The sequence below is a fragment of the Pieris brassicae genome, chromosome 5 (assembly GCF_905147105.1).
Source record: "Pieris brassicae chromosome 5, ilPieBrab1.1, whole genome shotgun sequence".
NCBI classification, from domain to species: Eukaryota; Metazoa; Arthropoda; class Insecta; order Lepidoptera; family Pieridae; genus Pieris; species Pieris brassicae.
In genome coordinates, this window is record NC_059669.1 from 15,498,540 (window position 1) to 15,518,076 (window position 19,537).

At 33.8% G+C, this 19,537-nt stretch overlaps 1 protein-coding gene across 3 annotated transcripts in view; it reads right to left on the reverse strand.

The window, feature by feature from the left end:
• Positions 1 to 19,537, reverse strand: part of LOC123709478 (unconventional myosin-XVIIIa) — a 138,409-nt gene that overhangs the window by 75,334 nt on the left and 43,538 nt on the right. For all 3 annotated transcript variants that reach the window (XM_045660868.1, XM_045660869.1, XM_045660870.1), the window contains 17 exons: positions 15,499 to 15,681; positions 15,045 to 15,224; positions 14,523 to 14,647; positions 13,609 to 13,746; positions 12,949 to 13,092; positions 12,322 to 12,551; positions 11,029 to 11,173; positions 10,398 to 10,508; positions 6,451 to 6,580; positions 6,180 to 6,276; positions 5,866 to 5,989; positions 5,476 to 5,623; positions 4,609 to 4,709; positions 4,157 to 4,281; positions 3,701 to 3,876; positions 3,070 to 3,155; positions 1,722 to 1,851 (listed from right to left, as the gene is read on the reverse strand). In XM_045660868.1, coding sequence (XP_045516824.1) covers positions 1,722 to 1,851; positions 3,070 to 3,155; positions 3,701 to 3,876; positions 4,157 to 4,281; positions 4,609 to 4,709; positions 5,476 to 5,623; positions 5,866 to 5,989; positions 6,180 to 6,276; positions 6,451 to 6,580; positions 10,398 to 10,508; positions 11,029 to 11,173; positions 12,322 to 12,551; positions 12,949 to 13,092; positions 13,609 to 13,746; positions 14,523 to 14,647; positions 15,045 to 15,224; positions 15,499 to 15,681 — 2,373 coding nt within the window. The remainder of the gene's footprint in view (positions 1 to 1,721; positions 1,852 to 3,069; positions 3,156 to 3,700; positions 3,877 to 4,156; positions 4,282 to 4,608; positions 4,710 to 5,475; positions 5,624 to 5,865; positions 5,990 to 6,179; positions 6,277 to 6,450; positions 6,581 to 10,397; positions 10,509 to 11,028; positions 11,174 to 12,321; positions 12,552 to 12,948; positions 13,093 to 13,608; positions 13,747 to 14,522; positions 14,648 to 15,044; positions 15,225 to 15,498; positions 15,682 to 19,537) is intronic.

The window sequence follows — 19,537 nt, forward strand, 5'->3', positions numbered from 1 at the left end:
CTTTAATAAACAAAGCCAATTCAGACATTGACAATGCGGTTCAAACGTAAAAGAAATGCACATAACTATATAATCATTTTAATTTTCCACACTTTACCCTAGAAATTTTATTATATACCATTATCCCAGAGAATAGACTTCCAGAAATTTAATTCTAATAGATAAATTGCTTTTTAATGTCGTTCCAAACAAGCGTAATTACATGATATGCTCTGTTTCCGCACGATTGTCGACAATTTTGCAACATTCTAATAGTTATCTTGTTAAAAGAAAAGTACCATAATGACAGCATATAAGAAAGTAAATGTAAAGGTTAAAGAGTCGAAAACAAGGTAACCTGGACAACCTGGTCGTCATTGAGAAGGCCGTGTCAATGTCAATGCCAAGCCGTTGGTGTGTTCGCAATGTCTATATATTTTATCATGGCGGTAGAAAAGTCGTGTAACTGAATTCTTCGGTTACCATGAGAGACCTTATTTAGTAAACATTTTAAAAAACTTTACTATATAATGCATACAGCTTAAATGTATATAAGTATAAAAACATATACACTTTTGGTACAAAATAAGAACGATTAGCTTCAATGAGGTTGTGTTAGTATAAGTGCAAAGCTATTATTAACCTTATTCATATGTGGTTGATGATTTGTAGGTTTCCCTGTAATAACTTTTATTACCCATAAAAGTAGTTCGTGAATGGTTAAACAAGTTGAAGTTAAGATAGTCTTTACCGTACGTTAGAGCTGTGAGATACAGAACAGAGTTCGTGCGTGGGAAACATATACATAAGGAACGAATAAAGCACGTCCTAGGTCTAAGTATGAATCACTATCTTTCGGAACTAGACTTGGAAGTCATTCGTAGCGATATATCAAGAATCGTAGCGATATATTGCTACCCAAGTAGTGTTTCGTTAAATAAAGGCGGTAGAGCTATGGCTAGCGCACTATGAAAGCTACGACTCGCTTCAAGCAAATCCAATCAACTTTGTCAATTATTTATTATGTAAATCTATTAAGTCCGATTAATATATTTGATATTAATTAACTCAAGTTCGTTAAAGCTAGTAAATAGCAGTAAAGTTATTGCTGTGAACGACCACTCTATGGGTAAAAATAAATTATTATTCATAATTTATCTATAAGATAAACCACGGTAAAGATAAAGAGATTAAAATTGAGCGAACATATAAATTAACTAAATACAGAAGTAACATAAATTGAATAAGATGTAATTGAAAGTAACTAATGATTTCAATTAATTAGAATTAGTTTTATTAATACAAATCTTGCCGGTAATCATTTGTAAAAAGACGTCTCTCAAAGCACCGTAATAATGGAATTAACGTTGTTTTGATACCGTATTTCAAGAAAATTCTGCGAAAACTTCTATAAACTCCTATGAAATTAGGAGAAATATATGTAATTTTTATAAAACCCTAAAGTTTTCGATCATTTTTGTACCAATATGCTTACATTTAACTCCAATGGAAACTTATAACTAATTCTAGCAATTCTCGTAGACATCTTTTCATCCAACAACGGTGGAACTTTTTACAAATTTGCTAAATAACCAAACGGTACTACCCATTTGAAGCACTGTCAATTTTCAATTTACTAGAAGATTATTTATTTTATAGACATTGTTCTGTATATATTTGGCAGAAGACTTCTGTATCACTTTGAAGGTATGGCCTGTGAAATGAACCTAAAATTAACATACCTGAGTAAGACCGAGTCGGTAACTGGTTACATCCAAATCGAGGGTTAACAGCATGTCATCTACGATTTGTCTTTCAGAGAGGTTGGTTGTCTCCGTGTTCTCTCCTTCGGTAGTCGCTAGCAGACGGTATCTATATACAAGAATAATTGTCTATATTCTTAAACATGGCGTATGAATAATTAAACCTGTAACCATAGGAACCTCTAAGTTCTTGTTACCAGGCCATAAAACTTTAAAAAACCTTCTTAATCATATACATCTTATCTTATAATATATATAAATCTCCTGTCACGATGTTTGTTCGCGATGGACTCCTAAACTAATTAACCGATTTTAAATTAAATTGGCACACCGTGAGCAGTCTGGTCCAACTTACGAGATAGGATAGCTTAGATCTTTAATTATAGTCGCAATTTTATTTTATTGCAAATTATTTGTCTATAATTCATTGACAGTCACAATAATCTGTTAAGTCCAAAAGATTATAACAGATGTCGATACTTTTCGACTGGATTGAGTAAGTAATCAATAGATGGCACTGCTATGGTAAACCGACAAACGTGTCATATAAGCTACAATTCAATATCATGATTACCACGTGTTATTGAGGCTAAAGTATAAATTCAATTTATTTTGTAGTAAACGAAATACCGTGAAATTCAATTATTTCTACTTTTTAAATTTTTGGTGTTAGCATAGCCAACCACGTGTTACTTAGACCGAAGTGTAAATCAAATTCAAATTATAGTGACGATAATACAGTGAAATTATTCTTTCGTGTCACGGTATTAACGCTAACTAAAACCACATTAAGGAGAAAACGAAGTTCGCGGGGGCAGCTAGTACTCTTAAAATTAAAAAATAAATCAATGGCGCTACAACCTTTTTAGGTCTGGGCCTCAGATTTCTGTATCTGTTTTATGATCATTTGTTAATCTAATAGGCAAGTAGGTGATCCATTCGAGCGAGTGACATCCATAATTATTTGAAAACTTATATTTAAACTTGTTTATCAATAGAATCGTTATATTGTCTTTAGGACTACACATTCAAATAAGATTTCTTTAACTGATAAAAACGCGAAATAACTTCAAATAACATTACTCCTGACTGACTATGATTGCAGTAACTCGAAACGTGTTATGTAAACGTGATCTAAATAAAATATGATAAAATGTATCATAAATATTTTTTTAATTAATCATAAACATCATATAACATACACCTAGGTCACGCTTTGTTTTTAGTTTGACAATTACAATAACTAACTTATAAAGGTATTTAAAAAAGATGCAACAGCGTTTTGTTAAAAAATAATTGTTAGAAAATTTTAGTAATAACTGTTTACCTTCTGGCAAATTCTGTGAGTGGCATATGCTCTGGGAATCCTTGTTTATACAACCTCGCAGCTTCAAGTAGCTGGAAGCCGCGGAACTGAAAAACGAAAAGTTAGCCTACAGTACATTTTGATCCATTTGATACCGATTATTATTAACTATTAAAAACTGTACATGAATTGTGTATAAATGTTTTCCTTCATTTATAGTTTGGAGTATATAAATGTGATTAACACCTATTGAATATTATATAATGTCAAAAACCGGGCAAAAGCGCTTTTCGTCTAGGCTGGTCGTGTTGGTTCAGTATTAGTATTGAAGTTTCAAAATAAAAAAGCCACCAGTATCAAATAAATATGTTTTTATTATATGAAGTATTTATGCTATTGCAAAGCTACGTAACTACTATTATATAACATAAGTCATCAGCACCAGGGTCAAGCATAAGCCTTGTCTAACGTTGCGTGCTTATATATTCACACTTCCTGAAGACTCGCAAGTGGGTTGTTGGCCTTTTAAGAGTAACCTTTAATCGTAATGTTTCGCCTGGTTCCACGTATTGTCACGTAGTCACGTCTCGATGCCGCTAAAGAAAGTTACAGATTTTATCAGTTCTGGGATATTTACTGATACGGAACTTACCTGCGACCTAAGTAGAGGTACATTCACGTCATCAGCGGCTTCTCGGGGCTGGTTCGTAAGAAGACAGCATACGAATTGTACGCCGCCCGCTCCGCATCGTCGAAGCGTATCCACTATGCCATCCGCTACGAATTTAGTCTGCAAAGCGTACGATCTACGCTTCATACCCGCTGCACCTGATGTAAAACGTGTAACTTAATTTAGAAAAATTAAACCGACCTTGAAACATTATTTACCTAGGTGTCTATGTTGTACATGTCTCCCCATGACAAAAACAGTTCCTTATTAATATAAAAAAATAAATGTTGTGGAGAAACATACTACAGGAAAATAATATAAGTAATTTAAACAAACCGTTTTTTTTTATTAAAACTGATTAGGTTAACCGCTTTAAAGAAAAACATAATAATAGATTAAGAAATGAAAAATCAAATTTTAATGACGCAATTTTCGTACCAGTTGTTAGCGTTCGTCGAATAGATGACGCCCGTCTTAACGTGGACGCGTCGCCGACGGCCGCGGACCACGTGCTCGTGCCACAGGCACCGCGAGACCACGTCCATACGCGCACTATCTCCTCACTAAAGAAAATGTAACGACAATTAATATAAATGTAAAAATTAGGACAATTAAAAGACTAGAATCTGCAAATCATCGACATGAAAATTTACCTTAAAATGTTAGCAAGACTTATTTATATTTTTGCAGATGGTAATAAACAAGAAAATAATCGTATGACCAAGAAAGTTTACAATTAAAATAAATTAATTACGCGGAATTAACATCAGTACTGTATGCTGTAAAAATCTACAACTTTTACATAATGATATTTAAGATTTTTTTTTAATTTACTAGTTTACATGAAATTACTTTAATTTTTTTACAGTGTAAAATTGGTATAAACTTACTTTTGGCTTTCTTGTAACAACGCATGCGCCTTCTTAGTAACGGGATTCTCGCGGCTTGCCTTTACCCAACCAGTAACGTCATATAATACAGGATTCGTTCCCTGAAGAAAATATTATTTTATTTTTTTATGTTTATGCAGACATAATGAGGAAACCGCATATCTTACCACACCTCCATACCTCCGTACCATAAATTGACAACAAGTCACAGAAGGCTGATGAAATAATTGTCTATGAAGAGATACTGCATACCGCTATCCTGTGGTACTGGATTATTAGCGTAGAAGTCCCTACTATTATTACCAGCGGAAGAATGTAAGCGATTTTTTTTAACAGAGGGCAAACGGGCAAGAGGTTAGGTTAGGTCTGATGTTAAGTGATACCATCACCCGTGGACACACACTGGCTCGCTAAGGCGCGCTAAGTTGTGGAACGACGAAGTCGAGGTGATACGGATGGTATTTTGTATTGTGCCCTGAGGTCCGATGATGAAACTCAGCTGTAGGTATTAGTCCGAACAACTCCACTGAACACTCTCCATGGTAAATGGTAAATGCGGTAGAACATGCAGATAAATCCGACATCTCTACGCAACGCCAATGGATCAAACCTCTCGGAAAGTGACTAGTCGTAAATTCCGGTACTGGAAAGCTCACGCCAAGACGTGAGAACAATACTTCATGTGGGGCTAATTTTCTCTCGGCTTACTGAACGTTCTAAGCTAAGCTAACGTCTCAAGGCTAATTTAGCATTTCGTATCAAATAACGGCGAAACTGAACGTCGTTCGATATGTCGACGCCCATTATTCCGATATTGTCTGTAAAGTTAACATATCTGTGGTTTGGTACGCTGTAATAAAAAAATACCTGCAGATGCTGTAAGCTGAACTGTCGGACAAGCGGTGCCTTTTTGATGAGATATTGCGTATGATTCGGAGGCCCATAGTGCGTCATCACACGCTCAAGGAATGTATCATCTGAAGAGTTCGGGTACATCGACTCTTCGTCCAAAAGCCTTCGAAATAAATTGAATATTAATTCACTATGAAATTATTTTTAAAATTCTTATAAATTAACTGAATTGAATGTGTCGTTAGACACAACTGGCAGGTTGAAGAAATCATCTATTTGTTTTTTGATTTGAGAAAAAAATCCTGGAAATAAATGTTATTTAGTTTTAAATCTGCTAGTAGCAGATTGATGACTAAGAATTTGCAATTTTATATTTTAAAATTCTTTTTACGAAGGAAAACTTACCATAACAGACCACGACGATCGCAATCCCGCAAATCTGCTTGCGAGCTGCGCACGATACTGTTTTGTGGTGATTTATCTAGTAAGTCTACCATCGGAGCTGGGCTGACAGTTTCTGAGAGCCAATCTAAAAAAAGTATTTAATTAATAAAAATAATCTGAGTTAGTTCTAGTGTAATTTTTAAAATGGTATTTGACTATATAATTTGTTTATTAAAAAGAGTTTTATTTTATTATATATAGAATAGTTACGTAGCCCTATTATATATTTGAAAATCCTAAAATATAAATAAAAATTATCATATAAGCAAACATACCCTCTTCAGTTCCGTCATCAAGTGTGATGCCTTCCTGAGCATATCGTTCTCGAGGCGCCACCAGCATGGCTTCATGGAACACAACTTGAAGACGTTCCTGTAAAAATATACATAGTCAAATTCGTTTATTCATTTAGATTCACATTCTACTTTTAAAAGACTTTTCAAAATAGGTCCAGTTACCACTAAGCTAAGTTTTATAATTAAATTTATATTTATTATTTGTATGTTTTTTTTTGTAAACTCATTGCAAAGCAAAGTTGATAGTAACCTGTAAATAGTTAGATAGTAGTTTGGACAGTGGTGCTCCACTCTGTTGTCCGGCGCATAGAGGATTATCAGCACCAGGTGTGTCCACTAATAGTATGGACGCTGATGTACGACACGATGTTGATATACTTCTGAAAAAGTAAATAAGTCTCAACATGGCTGAGTTATCTTTTACGCAAATTATTACACCAACACCGGTAAATATAAAAACCCATTATTTTAAATAAACCTGCAGTTGGTTAGAGTGGCGTAGCCCGGCAGTACGAGACCTATTATAATTCTTGTTTGCAACATTTCGTTTATACAAAAAAATACATGATGAGGGTAGGGAGAAAACGAGAGGCACGGGCGGTGAATGCCGTGTTTTCGACACTTTAAAGACATAAATTGTCTGGTGTGATGTAAAATTTTGAAGTATTTCATAAATAACTGTGTTAAGGGGTATGTTTTTCTAATTATTATTTTAAGATTTGGTTTTATTTTGTTGTGAAGCTATCTGAAATGTTTTCTTCCTTTTTAGCTTTGGGAAACGCCCTCAAATTTAGATGTTCATTATTGAATGATAAATTAACAAATTTGTTTATGTGGTAAACGTTACTACATATAATAGGTTTGGTAGGATAAACCAAAATCCTCCTGGCGCCCACATTAATTTATGTAAGTTAATGATCTGATTCAGTTTAAAATATTTTTCTAGTTTAATTGGTTGAGGTTCCTTTTATAAATATCCTAATATGTGCTCATTAGTTTTATTTAATGTTAAAAACCCATAACAATATTTTCTTCTTATAATGATTCCATTCGTTTATTTAACTTTTGACAGGTCACGCACATGAAGTTTCACAATAATATTCTGTAGAATGTACTACAGAGAATACCGTACTTCATGGACGGTCACCGCCCACTTAGTGATGTGCCATTCGTAAGGAATGACCATAGACTATAAAAATCGTTTGAAATAATTCGATTTCATAAATTATTTTGTTTATGCAATGAAATAATAACGTTGTATAATCTACGGTAGATTACCTAGTGATGGAATCAAAGTTATTAGCTGTTTATAAATCTAAAATAATGGTTTAAACTTACAGAAGTTGGTTCAGTTGAAGCCTTTATACTACAGGGTGCCTTTGAATTCATTCTCAATCATTTGAGGGTAAATAAAACAAGAACTAATGAATACATCCACATGTTTTTAAGGGTAATACTACAAAATTCTGATTCTTCTCCATCTGAACTCGAATCATCATCGCTCGAGTTCTCAGTGACATTAATGACTAATTCCCGTACAGATATATTGTCAAATGCAACATCTCGATCCCAATCCGACATTATCAGGTTTTTTGTTTTCTCCACTACACTCGCCCAGTTTTCAGGCGTCACACTTTCGCACGCTTTTATTAATAAATCCAGCATTTTTGTTGCGGTGAAAGGGACTTGTGTTGTTCCTCGCAGCATGTCTTTTAACTTGTGCCCAGATGAGTTCTACTGCATTATATTGGCAGTGATATGGGGGAATTCTGACAACGGTATGCCCATGCTCTGCAGCCATTTTGTCTATTACGTATCGTTTTGGCTGCTTCTTTCTTTTTAATATTTTTAGTAACTTTACTTTTAGTAGTGACTCGTCCACCTCTTCGCCATTGTCACGGAGCCAGTTTATTATTTCGTGTTTTCTGTTAGCCTGCGTTGGCATTTTATTAATTTGACGAGAGTGATAAGGTGCATTGTCAATAAATATTATTGATAGCTCTTCAAATGATGTAAGCATTTCTCTGAACCACTTTTCGTACACTTCTGAATTCATCGCCTCGTGGTAGTCTCCTGTTTTCTGGGATTTGAAAGCTAAAAGAGCATCTGGCACAAATCCTTTTACGGTTCCTGCATGGCAAATGGCAGTGTCGTCAGTCCAAGTTTTTGTCACCGTATGATTCGCATTGAGCCAAGTTTCATCAGTAAAAACAACATTCGACCAGTCTTCAATTTTTTTCGCTTTTCTTAAAAAGCCGCATCGATTCAAAGCAATATCATTGCGTACCATTAAAATTTTTCTTTTGTCACATTTTTTGTATAAGAATCCAATCTTTTTCAATAGCTTTGCCAAAGAAGATTTTTGACCACGAAACAAACCACTGTTTCGTAAAGACTGTACTAGTTTTTTCAAAGTTGGAATCTCTTTTCTGTGGTAATAGTCGTAAATATGCCGACGAATAGCATCAGCGTCAAAACTGTCAACTGCTGTCACTTTAAAAGGCTGACGTTTTTTCTTAGGTGTAGACGGCTTGTTCTGTTCCAAGCCACTGCTGCCGAAGGCTTTTTTTGTTATTTTTGCCACTATTGGAGCACTAATACCCAATGCTGCTGCAACGCGGTCTCGAACTTGAGTCACTGGTAATAGAGGTCCGCCAGTACGACTCTCCTTTTCAAAGTAACCACGAAGTCACAACACAAACTCTCTTGTTTGTCCTTTAAGCACCTTTCCTTTTGGCATTTTTACAGTAATGAAGGGAGGAATGAAAAGCTCAACTCAACCTAACTTAGGAATTCACAAGTAAATCAATACTGAGGAATATAAATACTATAAGCGAACGAAAAATGCAGTGATTAACACGGGCGTCTTGTTGCGATGACAACAAATCGGCGTGCGAAACTAAATGACATTTGAACCACAGATAACTAGCACAGATAACTAGATAGCAAGCAAGAATTGAACTAAAACTTCAACTTTTATGGTTATGGTTAGTATTCTTTTTTCTATGGTTGTTATCGTTATCGGCCAATCTCAATATCAATATCAATATTAGTTTATTTAATTTACTTGAATTACTATTAAATTGTAAAAATAACTTTTTTGTGAGAAAAAAATAATTAAATAAGTTTCAATATCAATCAATATCCAAAATCAATATTTTTGCGAAAAGTCAAAGACTGAATAGATATTATGTTTTCTATGATTCACTGAATGAAGAATGAATGATGCCAAAGATGGCGACAGCGGTTTGTTTGTGTTTGTCTTGTCAGTGCCACAGGTCAGGGAATTTTACGAAATTCTCCATAATTCGAATTTTGCGGATATATGTTGTCGACTAAAAATCAATATTTTTTATACTTTGTTATTCATATAAGGTTTCAATCGAGTCTACCGTACCCCTGGACGAAATTATTAATATAGAATCCACATCATACATAATAAATAAAAGCGCCCAAAAATAAATCGATAAAATCGATTTCAAAAAGAATCGAATCAGTAAAACTATAGGGTATAACTATTTTCACTAGTACTCGAACTGTCAAAAGTTAAATAAACGAATGGAATCATGATAATAGGTTAAAACATGATTACTGTCAAACTATAATGACCTAGTGTTGTCAACTACAAGCTCAGACCCCCAACGGCTCTCTTTCCGTACTGACTATTTACACGTATGTTATATACCTAAAGACTAGTAAATAGGAGATAACAATGTAGTTTATATATTTTTTAAATTGAAATAAATGTTTATACTGAGTGCACTTTTCGGTAGTTTCACTAGGTATTTAAAAAATCGGGTTTTTGAATCACTAAAACGTTGTTTAATTGACTATTGACTATTTAAATTTACATTTTATTAGACAATTTGGCTAGTATGAAATCAATTATTAGTCTTAATGAGGTTTTTTTTATAGAACAGGGGACAAACGGGTGATACCGCCCATGGACACACTCATTGCCAGAGGCCTCGCGAGTGCGTTGCCAGCTTTTGAAGAATTGGTACGCTCTCTTCTTGTAGGTCCCTAAGTGGAATTGGTTTGGAATACTTCAGTGGGCAGCTGGTTTCACATAGTAGTGTGCGGCTAAAACTGCCTTAAATAACGCTCAGTTGTAGAAAGATGGATGTCGAGGTGATATGCTAGATTTTAGTGTCCAAGGGCCAATAAAAAAGTAGAAATCTTTTGACGTGTACTCGCCTGTTTATCAAAGCCGCGACAATGTTGAATGTTTCGTTATAAAGTCCGGTGACGAAAGCTTCTAATGAATCTGAACCTGGTAAATCTCTTTCGTTGGAGGGTGATGGGGTTCTGAAAATAATGAAATAAATGACGACCAAAAATAACAAACCTCTGAATAGTAAATGGTTTTTATTTTGCACAAATGATGAAAAATACATTAATATAAATTATCCATGGACACACTTTTAGATAATCTAACATAGAGACATAAGTCGTAATTTCTAAATGAGCAAATGAAGGAATGTAGAAATGTATCTGCCGTACTTAAAGGTTACGAGACAAAACAATGTTATTTTATGTAATTTGCTTAAATTAAATTTTTATTTAAATACGTGCATTCACATACAATAAGCGGTTTTGGCCTAGGGTTGAGCGTGCACCTCTCAACTCTAAAACCGTGGGTTCAAATTACAGCTGTTGACGAATAGATTTTCAACACACGAACAGTCGCTCATACGGTGAAGGAATCATCGTAAGAAAATCGGCATGCCTTAGCCCCAGAAATCCAAGACAAGACCTAATCGCTGCACCGCGGGTAGTTGTTCTCAACAAACAGAAGGATGACCTCGTATAAAACATATCAACTTACCGCAGCGCATGCGCAGGTTGAGGAGAAGGCGGCGCGGGAGGAGCGAACACAGCCCGAGACAATTCCTCTACTCCCACGCCCAAGAGCCGACTAGCCCGCGTCGCACATCCAGTACTGGCAAACTGGTATTTAAGACCTGTATTTCCTGGACAAATATAAATTGATATTATACTTTATGCAAATTTTGAAAAAAATCTAAGTTATTGCACAAATTAGGATTTATTATTATTTCAAAATTTTCCCATCGTTTCACATTGTCATAACTTATGTTTTTCAAAGATATTACTTTTAATTAACGATTATATTCGGCAAGGTGTAATTTTGTAAATGTATATGATGCATCTAAACTCTGCTAAAATTCTGCAATTATTTATGCAATCTGCATTATATATTATGCAATATATATATATATATATATTTATGCAAATAATTCTGCAATCTGCAATTAATATAAAAAAAGTTGCGTAAAATGTAGGTTAACAAACCATTAAAATAAAGCAAAAGTAACTGCACTTGGTTCCTGTTAATAATCTTACTACAAATTTTAATTTCGCTTTAGTGTATGGTGGTATTTTCAAAAACAAAACAAAAGCCAAAATACGTTCGTGCCAACGTGCGATAGAAAGGAGTATTCTCGGAATAAAATTACGCGACAAACATAGAAGTGAAAATATTCGCAGAAAAACCGTTGTACAGACGACAGATGGTCTAGAACTGTAACAGAATGGACGGGTCCGAAAGGAAACAGAAAGAAAGGAAGACCAATGGAGCGATGGGCCGACGGGATCGAGAGGCAGAGATTGGATGACGATGGCGAAAAATAAAGTAGGGTGGAAAAAGTTGGAGGAGGCCTTCTCCCGGACAGGGGCCGCATCTTAGTAAAACTATAATTTTTCTTTTTATTTCAATCAAATGTATGTCAAAGATGTGGAATAAAGGCTTATTATTATTATTATTAGTGTGGTATGCATAATAAACTATATAAATAGAAAACCCATTGTTTTTAAGCGCAAAACAAAGATGGCTTGACAAATTCGAGTATTTTTTAATTTATTCCTTCAACTATGAGGAACATTTTCATCAGACAAACCTTGCAAAAATTGCACAGAAAACCCTAAAAACCAGTATTTTCCGAAAATGTGAATAGTCTCTAAGATGGCAATCCAAAATGTTCGATCTATTCGTATCTAGTAAGTATATACAACTAAGGTAGGCTATGTAAGAAAATTATATCAAAGCGAAACAGTTGCCGGAGGCAGTAATTAATAAATTAAACTAGAAATTTTTGCCAACCTTTAACAACGCCGGCCCATCCCAAATGGCAGATAGCAGCCAATATCTTCCACACAGCCATTTGCTCTTGTTCTGTGACTCCTAAGAATTGAAAAGCCTCCTTCAAAGCTATGAATTCGGTTGGAGCATCTGCCTTTTCACTACAACTTATATAAGGATTTGGAGCATTAATTGGTGCCTGGTCTAATAAGAGCTCGCGACGAAGACGTCCATCGCATCCATGGAATAATCTGGAATCAAAATTAAGTATAAGATAAAAATATGCACTAAATAGCTTGGTATAAGTTAGTTTGTTATTATAGAAGTTATTTTAGTTTTCATCCAATGTTGTCTGTTTCTAAAAATGTCTAATCCATATGTAGTTGTTTGAATTTTACTGCACAATTTTTTAAGCTTAAACTGTTTTTGCATTTAATGGGGTTTTATTGTCATTATACTATATTTAAGACACATTAATATTTAATTCAATTAATTATTTCTAAATAATGTAATTTACAATGGCTTAAATGCGACCCACTGGCAAAATTTGCAACTTCTCGATTTCCAGCAAATATTATATTAAGTTAGAGAAAAAAGCAGCAATAAACTTTTTTACTATACAAAATCGTCTCAAATGCTTCTACTTACATATGCAATGCTCTGAGATGGGCCTGTTCTGGTCTGAAGTCAGGCAGAAGAGTCTGTACTGAAGCGGACACAAGTGCGCCGCCTCCGTCGAAGTCCAAAGACGTCAACGATACAAACCGTGACGCATATGTGTTGGAGTTCGTTCTGTAAAATTAAGCAGTACGTAGATATATAAGTGCTAGGCTAATGTCGACTTTGTCAATAATTTAATACAATTATAAAATATAATTTAATATTGTACTTATGAAATAAATTAATCATTTAAATTGTAGATATTAATGTAAGGATTGTGTTCATTTTGAAATACTTTCTTTGTCTATTTTAGCGACTGGGAGCCAGCGTTCCGCGGTCTTACGGTATAGCCGTAGCAATTACAACAGTAGATCTTTACGTTATTTCAAGAAAATAAAAAATTATATACGTCATTTATATTATTATTATTATTATTACATAAACATATTTTAAAAAACATATATGTCGATTTTGACATGCGGGCATTTGGTGGTGACCCCTATTGGGTGGTCAATAGGTACAGTACCTCTATACTGTCTATAGTATATATATGTCTGTGTATATATCATGAGTCTACAGAACGCGTAATGGTTAGTTACATGAATGAGGTAGAGTATATACTTTTTCAAACGTTATATTGCTACTCACCGACTGGATCCAAAAATGTGAAGAATATCTAGGGCAGCTCCAAGTCTTTCTGGGGTAAGTTTGGATCCCTGCGCTGCGTACACACTCGCCAAGTACCACACGCAATGCCTCATCGCCGTTGTCTTGCCCGAACCAGATCTGAAAAGTATTATAGTAACTAAATAAACTAAAAAACCCTAAATTTCCATTGTAAATTTATATACAGAAAGAAAACACTATTTTACCGGATTGAAGCTATGTATTATAAACTTATAATTATTTAAAATAATTTTAAATTTTCCGACGATTCGCGTGCTTTACAGGGTGCGTGGTCACGGTGACTATGATATGTAAGAGAATTACACCATGTGTAAAAGCCATGTTAATGAAAGACAATACAATTTATATACAGTCAAAACCGTTTTTGACGACATCGTATAGAACAATATACCAGTTATATTGACCAAAATCAAAGGTCCCGGCAGGTAAAAGTATTAGTTACGACTATAATATAACTAAACTTTGTTAAGTTTTTTTCTTACAAGTATACACACAACCAAGAAATTATTATTTGAAATTATTGACTAATTAAATACCAATTTTTTTTAAACGTTGAATAAAACCAACTTATACTAATGGTATGACCGTGAAATACATAATTACGACATTTAATTAAAGTAAACAACCTTCCATATAATCTATATATTTCCAAAACCGTAGAAGGCACTGTATTTGACCTTTATACTCCTAATTAAACAATGTATTTTAAATGCACTTTCACAGTGCAGAATATGGTGTTAAATAAGTGGTTTATTGTGCCAGTGAGATGATGTTATATGTTCCTTTAAGATTAAAATTGTCCTATACAGGTGATCACTTGAAGAATAACGCTTGTCAGATATAAGGCATATGAATCACTTTAGTTTAAGAATTACCTTCCCAAGAAGACAATTGCCCGATCTCTCCTAGACGCAAGCATACATTTGTGGGCCGATTGAGCAGCAGCGAAGACATGCGGCGGCATATCATCCATACGACATCCACGGAACATTGCGGCCACCTGGAACGTGTTTGTGGGTTTATTAGCCTTTTTATGTACTTAGAACAAATGCAGTAAGTACTTTACTTTACTCCGGCAGTAGTTCAGTAGGATTACAAATATTAAATTTAATCATAAAACTAGATTTGGAAAGATGAATTAATTGCAAATGCGAGTACTTATTTTCTTTGCAAAGCTTCTAAATTAATGTATTAACGGAAATGGAAATGGATCAACGGAATTTCATCAATATTAATATATTTTATTATTTATAGATATTTTAACTGGCATACATTTATTTGAACGCTCACCAGGCGGTGAAGGAAAATATCGTTAGGAATGCTATTAGAAAAAAAAACAAATGACGACGTAATAGATACAGAAATCTGAAGACAGACATTTTTTTAAATAAGTTTACCTTTTCAGTATAGACTGGTGTAGTGCGCTTGGGTGGGCCTAGGACGAGCATAGCATGGCCCGCGCGAGCGTGATACAGTCCGGCCGAGTAACGTGAACGTAAGAGATTCAAAGCACCGCACTCGTTTAGACATCGTAGCGTCGCTATATCTTCAGCACGTTCCAGTTGAGGTGGGTTCGCCTGGATAATAGGAAAATTTATATATAATTACGTTTAAATTGAGTCAAGAGTCTAATATTTTCATTTTTCTTTTGTATGGATCGATGCTAATACAAATATAATCTAGAAAAGAAATTCGAGACTTGAGTACCCAACACATAGGGTTGACGTCTATGTTTGTTTGACAACATTAATCTCAGGAACTAACTGTTTACTGCAAATATTTCAGTGTTTTTACAATCGTTTATGCTTTTAGTCGCGAAATCGTGACTGATTAAATTGAAAAACAACTTACTTTTTCCAAATCATCCTCATCGACTGTGATAATCTCTCCAGTCTCTATCACCCTCACTTTGATTCTGCCAGCTTCGGCATCTCCTTCCCGCACTACGGCAGTAAAACCTCCGCGATGAGCTAGCCACATATGAGCTCCCTGCAGCCATTGCTTCTCGAATGCCAACTGCTCTTCGGATTTCGCCTAAAAACATTTTATATTATGAGAAAAATTTGTTATTAATAAGGACCATTGCTATCTTTGTGTCTATTAAATGTATCAAATCTTAAAATTAAGGTAGTTTTGATATGAATACGGCCTTTTATTTACATATATAACGGAAATCGGTTCACAGGCTTATGCAAACACGTGTTAACACAATTGAATCTGTATTAACATTAGAAAAGGCAAAGTATGAGTACCAGCGCCATATACGCATATTTGTCTGTTCAGTCTGTCTTTTCATTAATATCTATATTGTTTTATAGTTTAAGTATATAACATTTTCATATTTACGGGTCACACTTGCCAGCCAGCTTTAAACTACCTTCGTAATGGATATAAATTTTAAGGGACATATGTAAAAAAATGTAAAAGAAAAGCTAAGCTCAGTTAAAGCAAGGTCAGACATAGAACCAGAGCCACTTATGTTAAATAACTTTATTATTTTTCTATAACAACGTTCTCGTTGGAACGGCCTTGATCGTAGCAGGAATTTATGTTAATACATTGTAGGCATTTGGTATTACATAATGGCGAGGACGATTCTAAATTAATAACATTTAAGTTCCATTGTTTTACGATGCGTAGGTAATGTTTATATGTAATTGTTTAACAAATTAGCACCTAGTATGAGTAACTGATCTTGTAGTTTGAAGGTAAAGATCTTAAGTTAGCTTTTTGTTTAGGAATTTATAATATTAGTTAAATTACTATGTCGGGTTATATTCATTATTAAAATTGTAATTTAATTATAGTGTTCTCAAAAATATCATCAAGAAAGATCTAGTTTTAAAAGCCGTAGCTATATAAATGTAATACATCAAAATCCAAGATTATGATCGGTACTTTTAGAAAAATTATATTTCAAAGTTTGGAACATTAGCACTTAGAATATGTAAGTCATATTGTAAATGTATATAAAACTTTACTTGTCCTAATATTATTTGTTCCCCGGATGGAGCAGAGGTTTATTGGTTCATAACTAAAAAAATGCCATAAGTAACGCGACATGTGATAATAGAACAGCTTAATATTTTATATAGATATACAGAAATAATGAAGTTACAAAAAATCTTACAAAGACAATTTCACACTAGACTAACTATTTTGCATCGGGGCTCGTATTATTAACTATATGACACTGTTATACAGAATTCAAAGTGTATGCATGTTTAAGCTTGAGATTAAATATAAATGTTTCTATAAATATAACTTGTGTAAATCTCGGTACAGTTTTTCATTCGTTTTATTTTTTCATTCGACAGAAACTGGAGTGTATACAGACGTTTCAGTTATTACTATGTGTCTATAGAAAACAGTATATGTGATAACAGTTTTCAGTAACAGTACTAGCAACTTAACCTTTCACCGTAATTCCCCCTGTTGCGTAAGTATTTTCTCAGATAACAAATCATGCATACTCAATTACGACGCAATTTACGCAAATTAATTTAAGTCTATGAAATACCCGCATCAAGTCACGGCATACAAGTTAGGTCAATGAATATGATGTAACTGACTAGTTAAACACTTATTGCAGGAAGATATATATGATATAAATATGGCATAGTCGCTACTTAGAGTAGTTTTCTTTTTGGCCTACAATCTCAATGATATATGTATGTTTGTAGCGCACAAATGATGCGTACACCACTGCTCAGTGACAATTGTAAAGGTAAATTTTATATGCGTTTTTGAGAGTCCAACACAATGTTAAAGCATTTTTAGCAAACAATAAAAGTGCCAAGACAGACCCTTCTACATCTGTTTCATTCAAGGCAATTAGTAGATCGACTTTTCTTAGCATTCCAATCCAAAAAAAAAACAACTCAGTATCCAGCCGTAGAACCAAACACCATGAAGACCTCAAAAACTATAGATACGTAAGACAATTTGTTTCAAGCGTAAAAATTTTGTGTAGTATTCAAGACTCCTACACTGGAAACAAGATTAAGGAAGCATTATCAAAAGCCTACGCTTACATACAATTGTAAGAAATAATTATCCATATATATTTCCGTAATTGTTCAACCATTTAACAATTATATTAATTGCGATGTTATTGTTAGACACAAAAACTTGAAAATGTTCACGTGACGTAAATCACTTACGACTTAACGAATATCTTAAATTACTTATTTATACAACATATATAACGACTTCTAAAATTCAAGGATAAAGCCTACTTTATAAAGCCAGTAGGTAATATTACATGTATATTATTAACTATACATCAATCATTGTAGTTACTAAGACAATAAAACTGGCTATATTATTAATTAGCATTGCAATTATTATAAGTTATATGTATGTAAAACAGAGGACTTATGCCCTTGTAATGCAGGCAATTTTATTAGCAGTCTGCGAAGAACTTGTTAAGGCAAAAACTCCAGACGTGTGTTGCATGAAAATCTATTGCATACGACCTATTGATTTTGCAATGCAGTATTTGGTAAGCCTGTCAAGTAAGTAATAAAGCAATAATTACCTATTTACACAGCACAAAGATTTTATAAGCCAGTTGTATTGCGGTTATGGGAACAAATTGCATTGCTTCAATTAATTTCAGAAAACGAAATAACTTATAATTGATAAACTGTTAATTTATTTATTTTAACATAAAAAAATGGAAAGATTGGAAATAGCAGCGAAGATGAGCGATAAATAAAAAAATTTAGAGGAGTCCTTCACTCTGTCGGAGGGTGTAATAATAATAACAACAACGTGGATTATTCATTACATTACGTTCATTACATTATTATGTTCTCAAATATTTCTTTTATTTTTTATTATATGGCAAATGGAGAATATATAAGATTCGTTTATGTAGCACACTGCATCCAGGAAGATATTAATATTCCTTTTCCAGAAAATTCACAACAATTTGGGTCGTACAGCAAACTATTTATAGCAGAATTTTATTACTTTGTGGTTTCATTTAGGTGTTAGGTTAAGCATAAAGTCGACCTACAAAATTCTATTAGCTCGCATCCATCATGCTATTTATACACCGTATTTTTCTTTAGATAATCTTAGAAATAAGTTTTAACTTGTTAACTGTAAAAATGTATAGTATATTTAATCATAACTTGACTATTTGAGTAATAAAATGGTAAATGAAAAACGGATTTTGTTAGAATTAAGATATTAAAAACTTTAATTTGTTTCATTTTTATAGTTCTGTCGTAACTTCCTTGTCGTAATTTTTCTTGGCTGCCAATAAGCAAATAAATCAATGGCGCTGCAACCTTTTTTATATCGGCATCAGATTTCTGTTTCGGTTTCATGATCATTTGTCAATCTAATCGGCAAGTATGTGAGCAGCCGCAGAGCGTCATAATATTTTTGGGTCTAAGTCAAGCCGATTGCTTCACGATGTTTTCCTTCACTGTTCGAGCATTCGAGCAAGAAAATCCATTGGATTCCATCCATCCAATCCATCCAAGAATCATATTTTAACGTGTATGTTTTTAAAAGCATTCCAATGATGTCAAAATTACAAATATTAAAAATGCTTTCAGAAGCCTATGATTACAACATTGAACAATGTACACTCTTAGCAGCGTAGTGTGAAAACAATAACAGTGCTTTGAATAACACTTAAACTTATTACAATTTCTATGCTATATATTGTCTTTCATTATGTGGTTTAAGAGACCGGAGAATTACAACAAAAATATAATTTACGCGGCGTTTTGTCGCGGCTATGAACGGCATTTCAATATAATTAAACTTACTCAATAATTTTTTGAATAACATAAAACCTACTTAGTGCACGACTCAGATCTTACTCTAAGTTATCATACTATGAATTAAACTCTTTGGTAAAAACACGGAC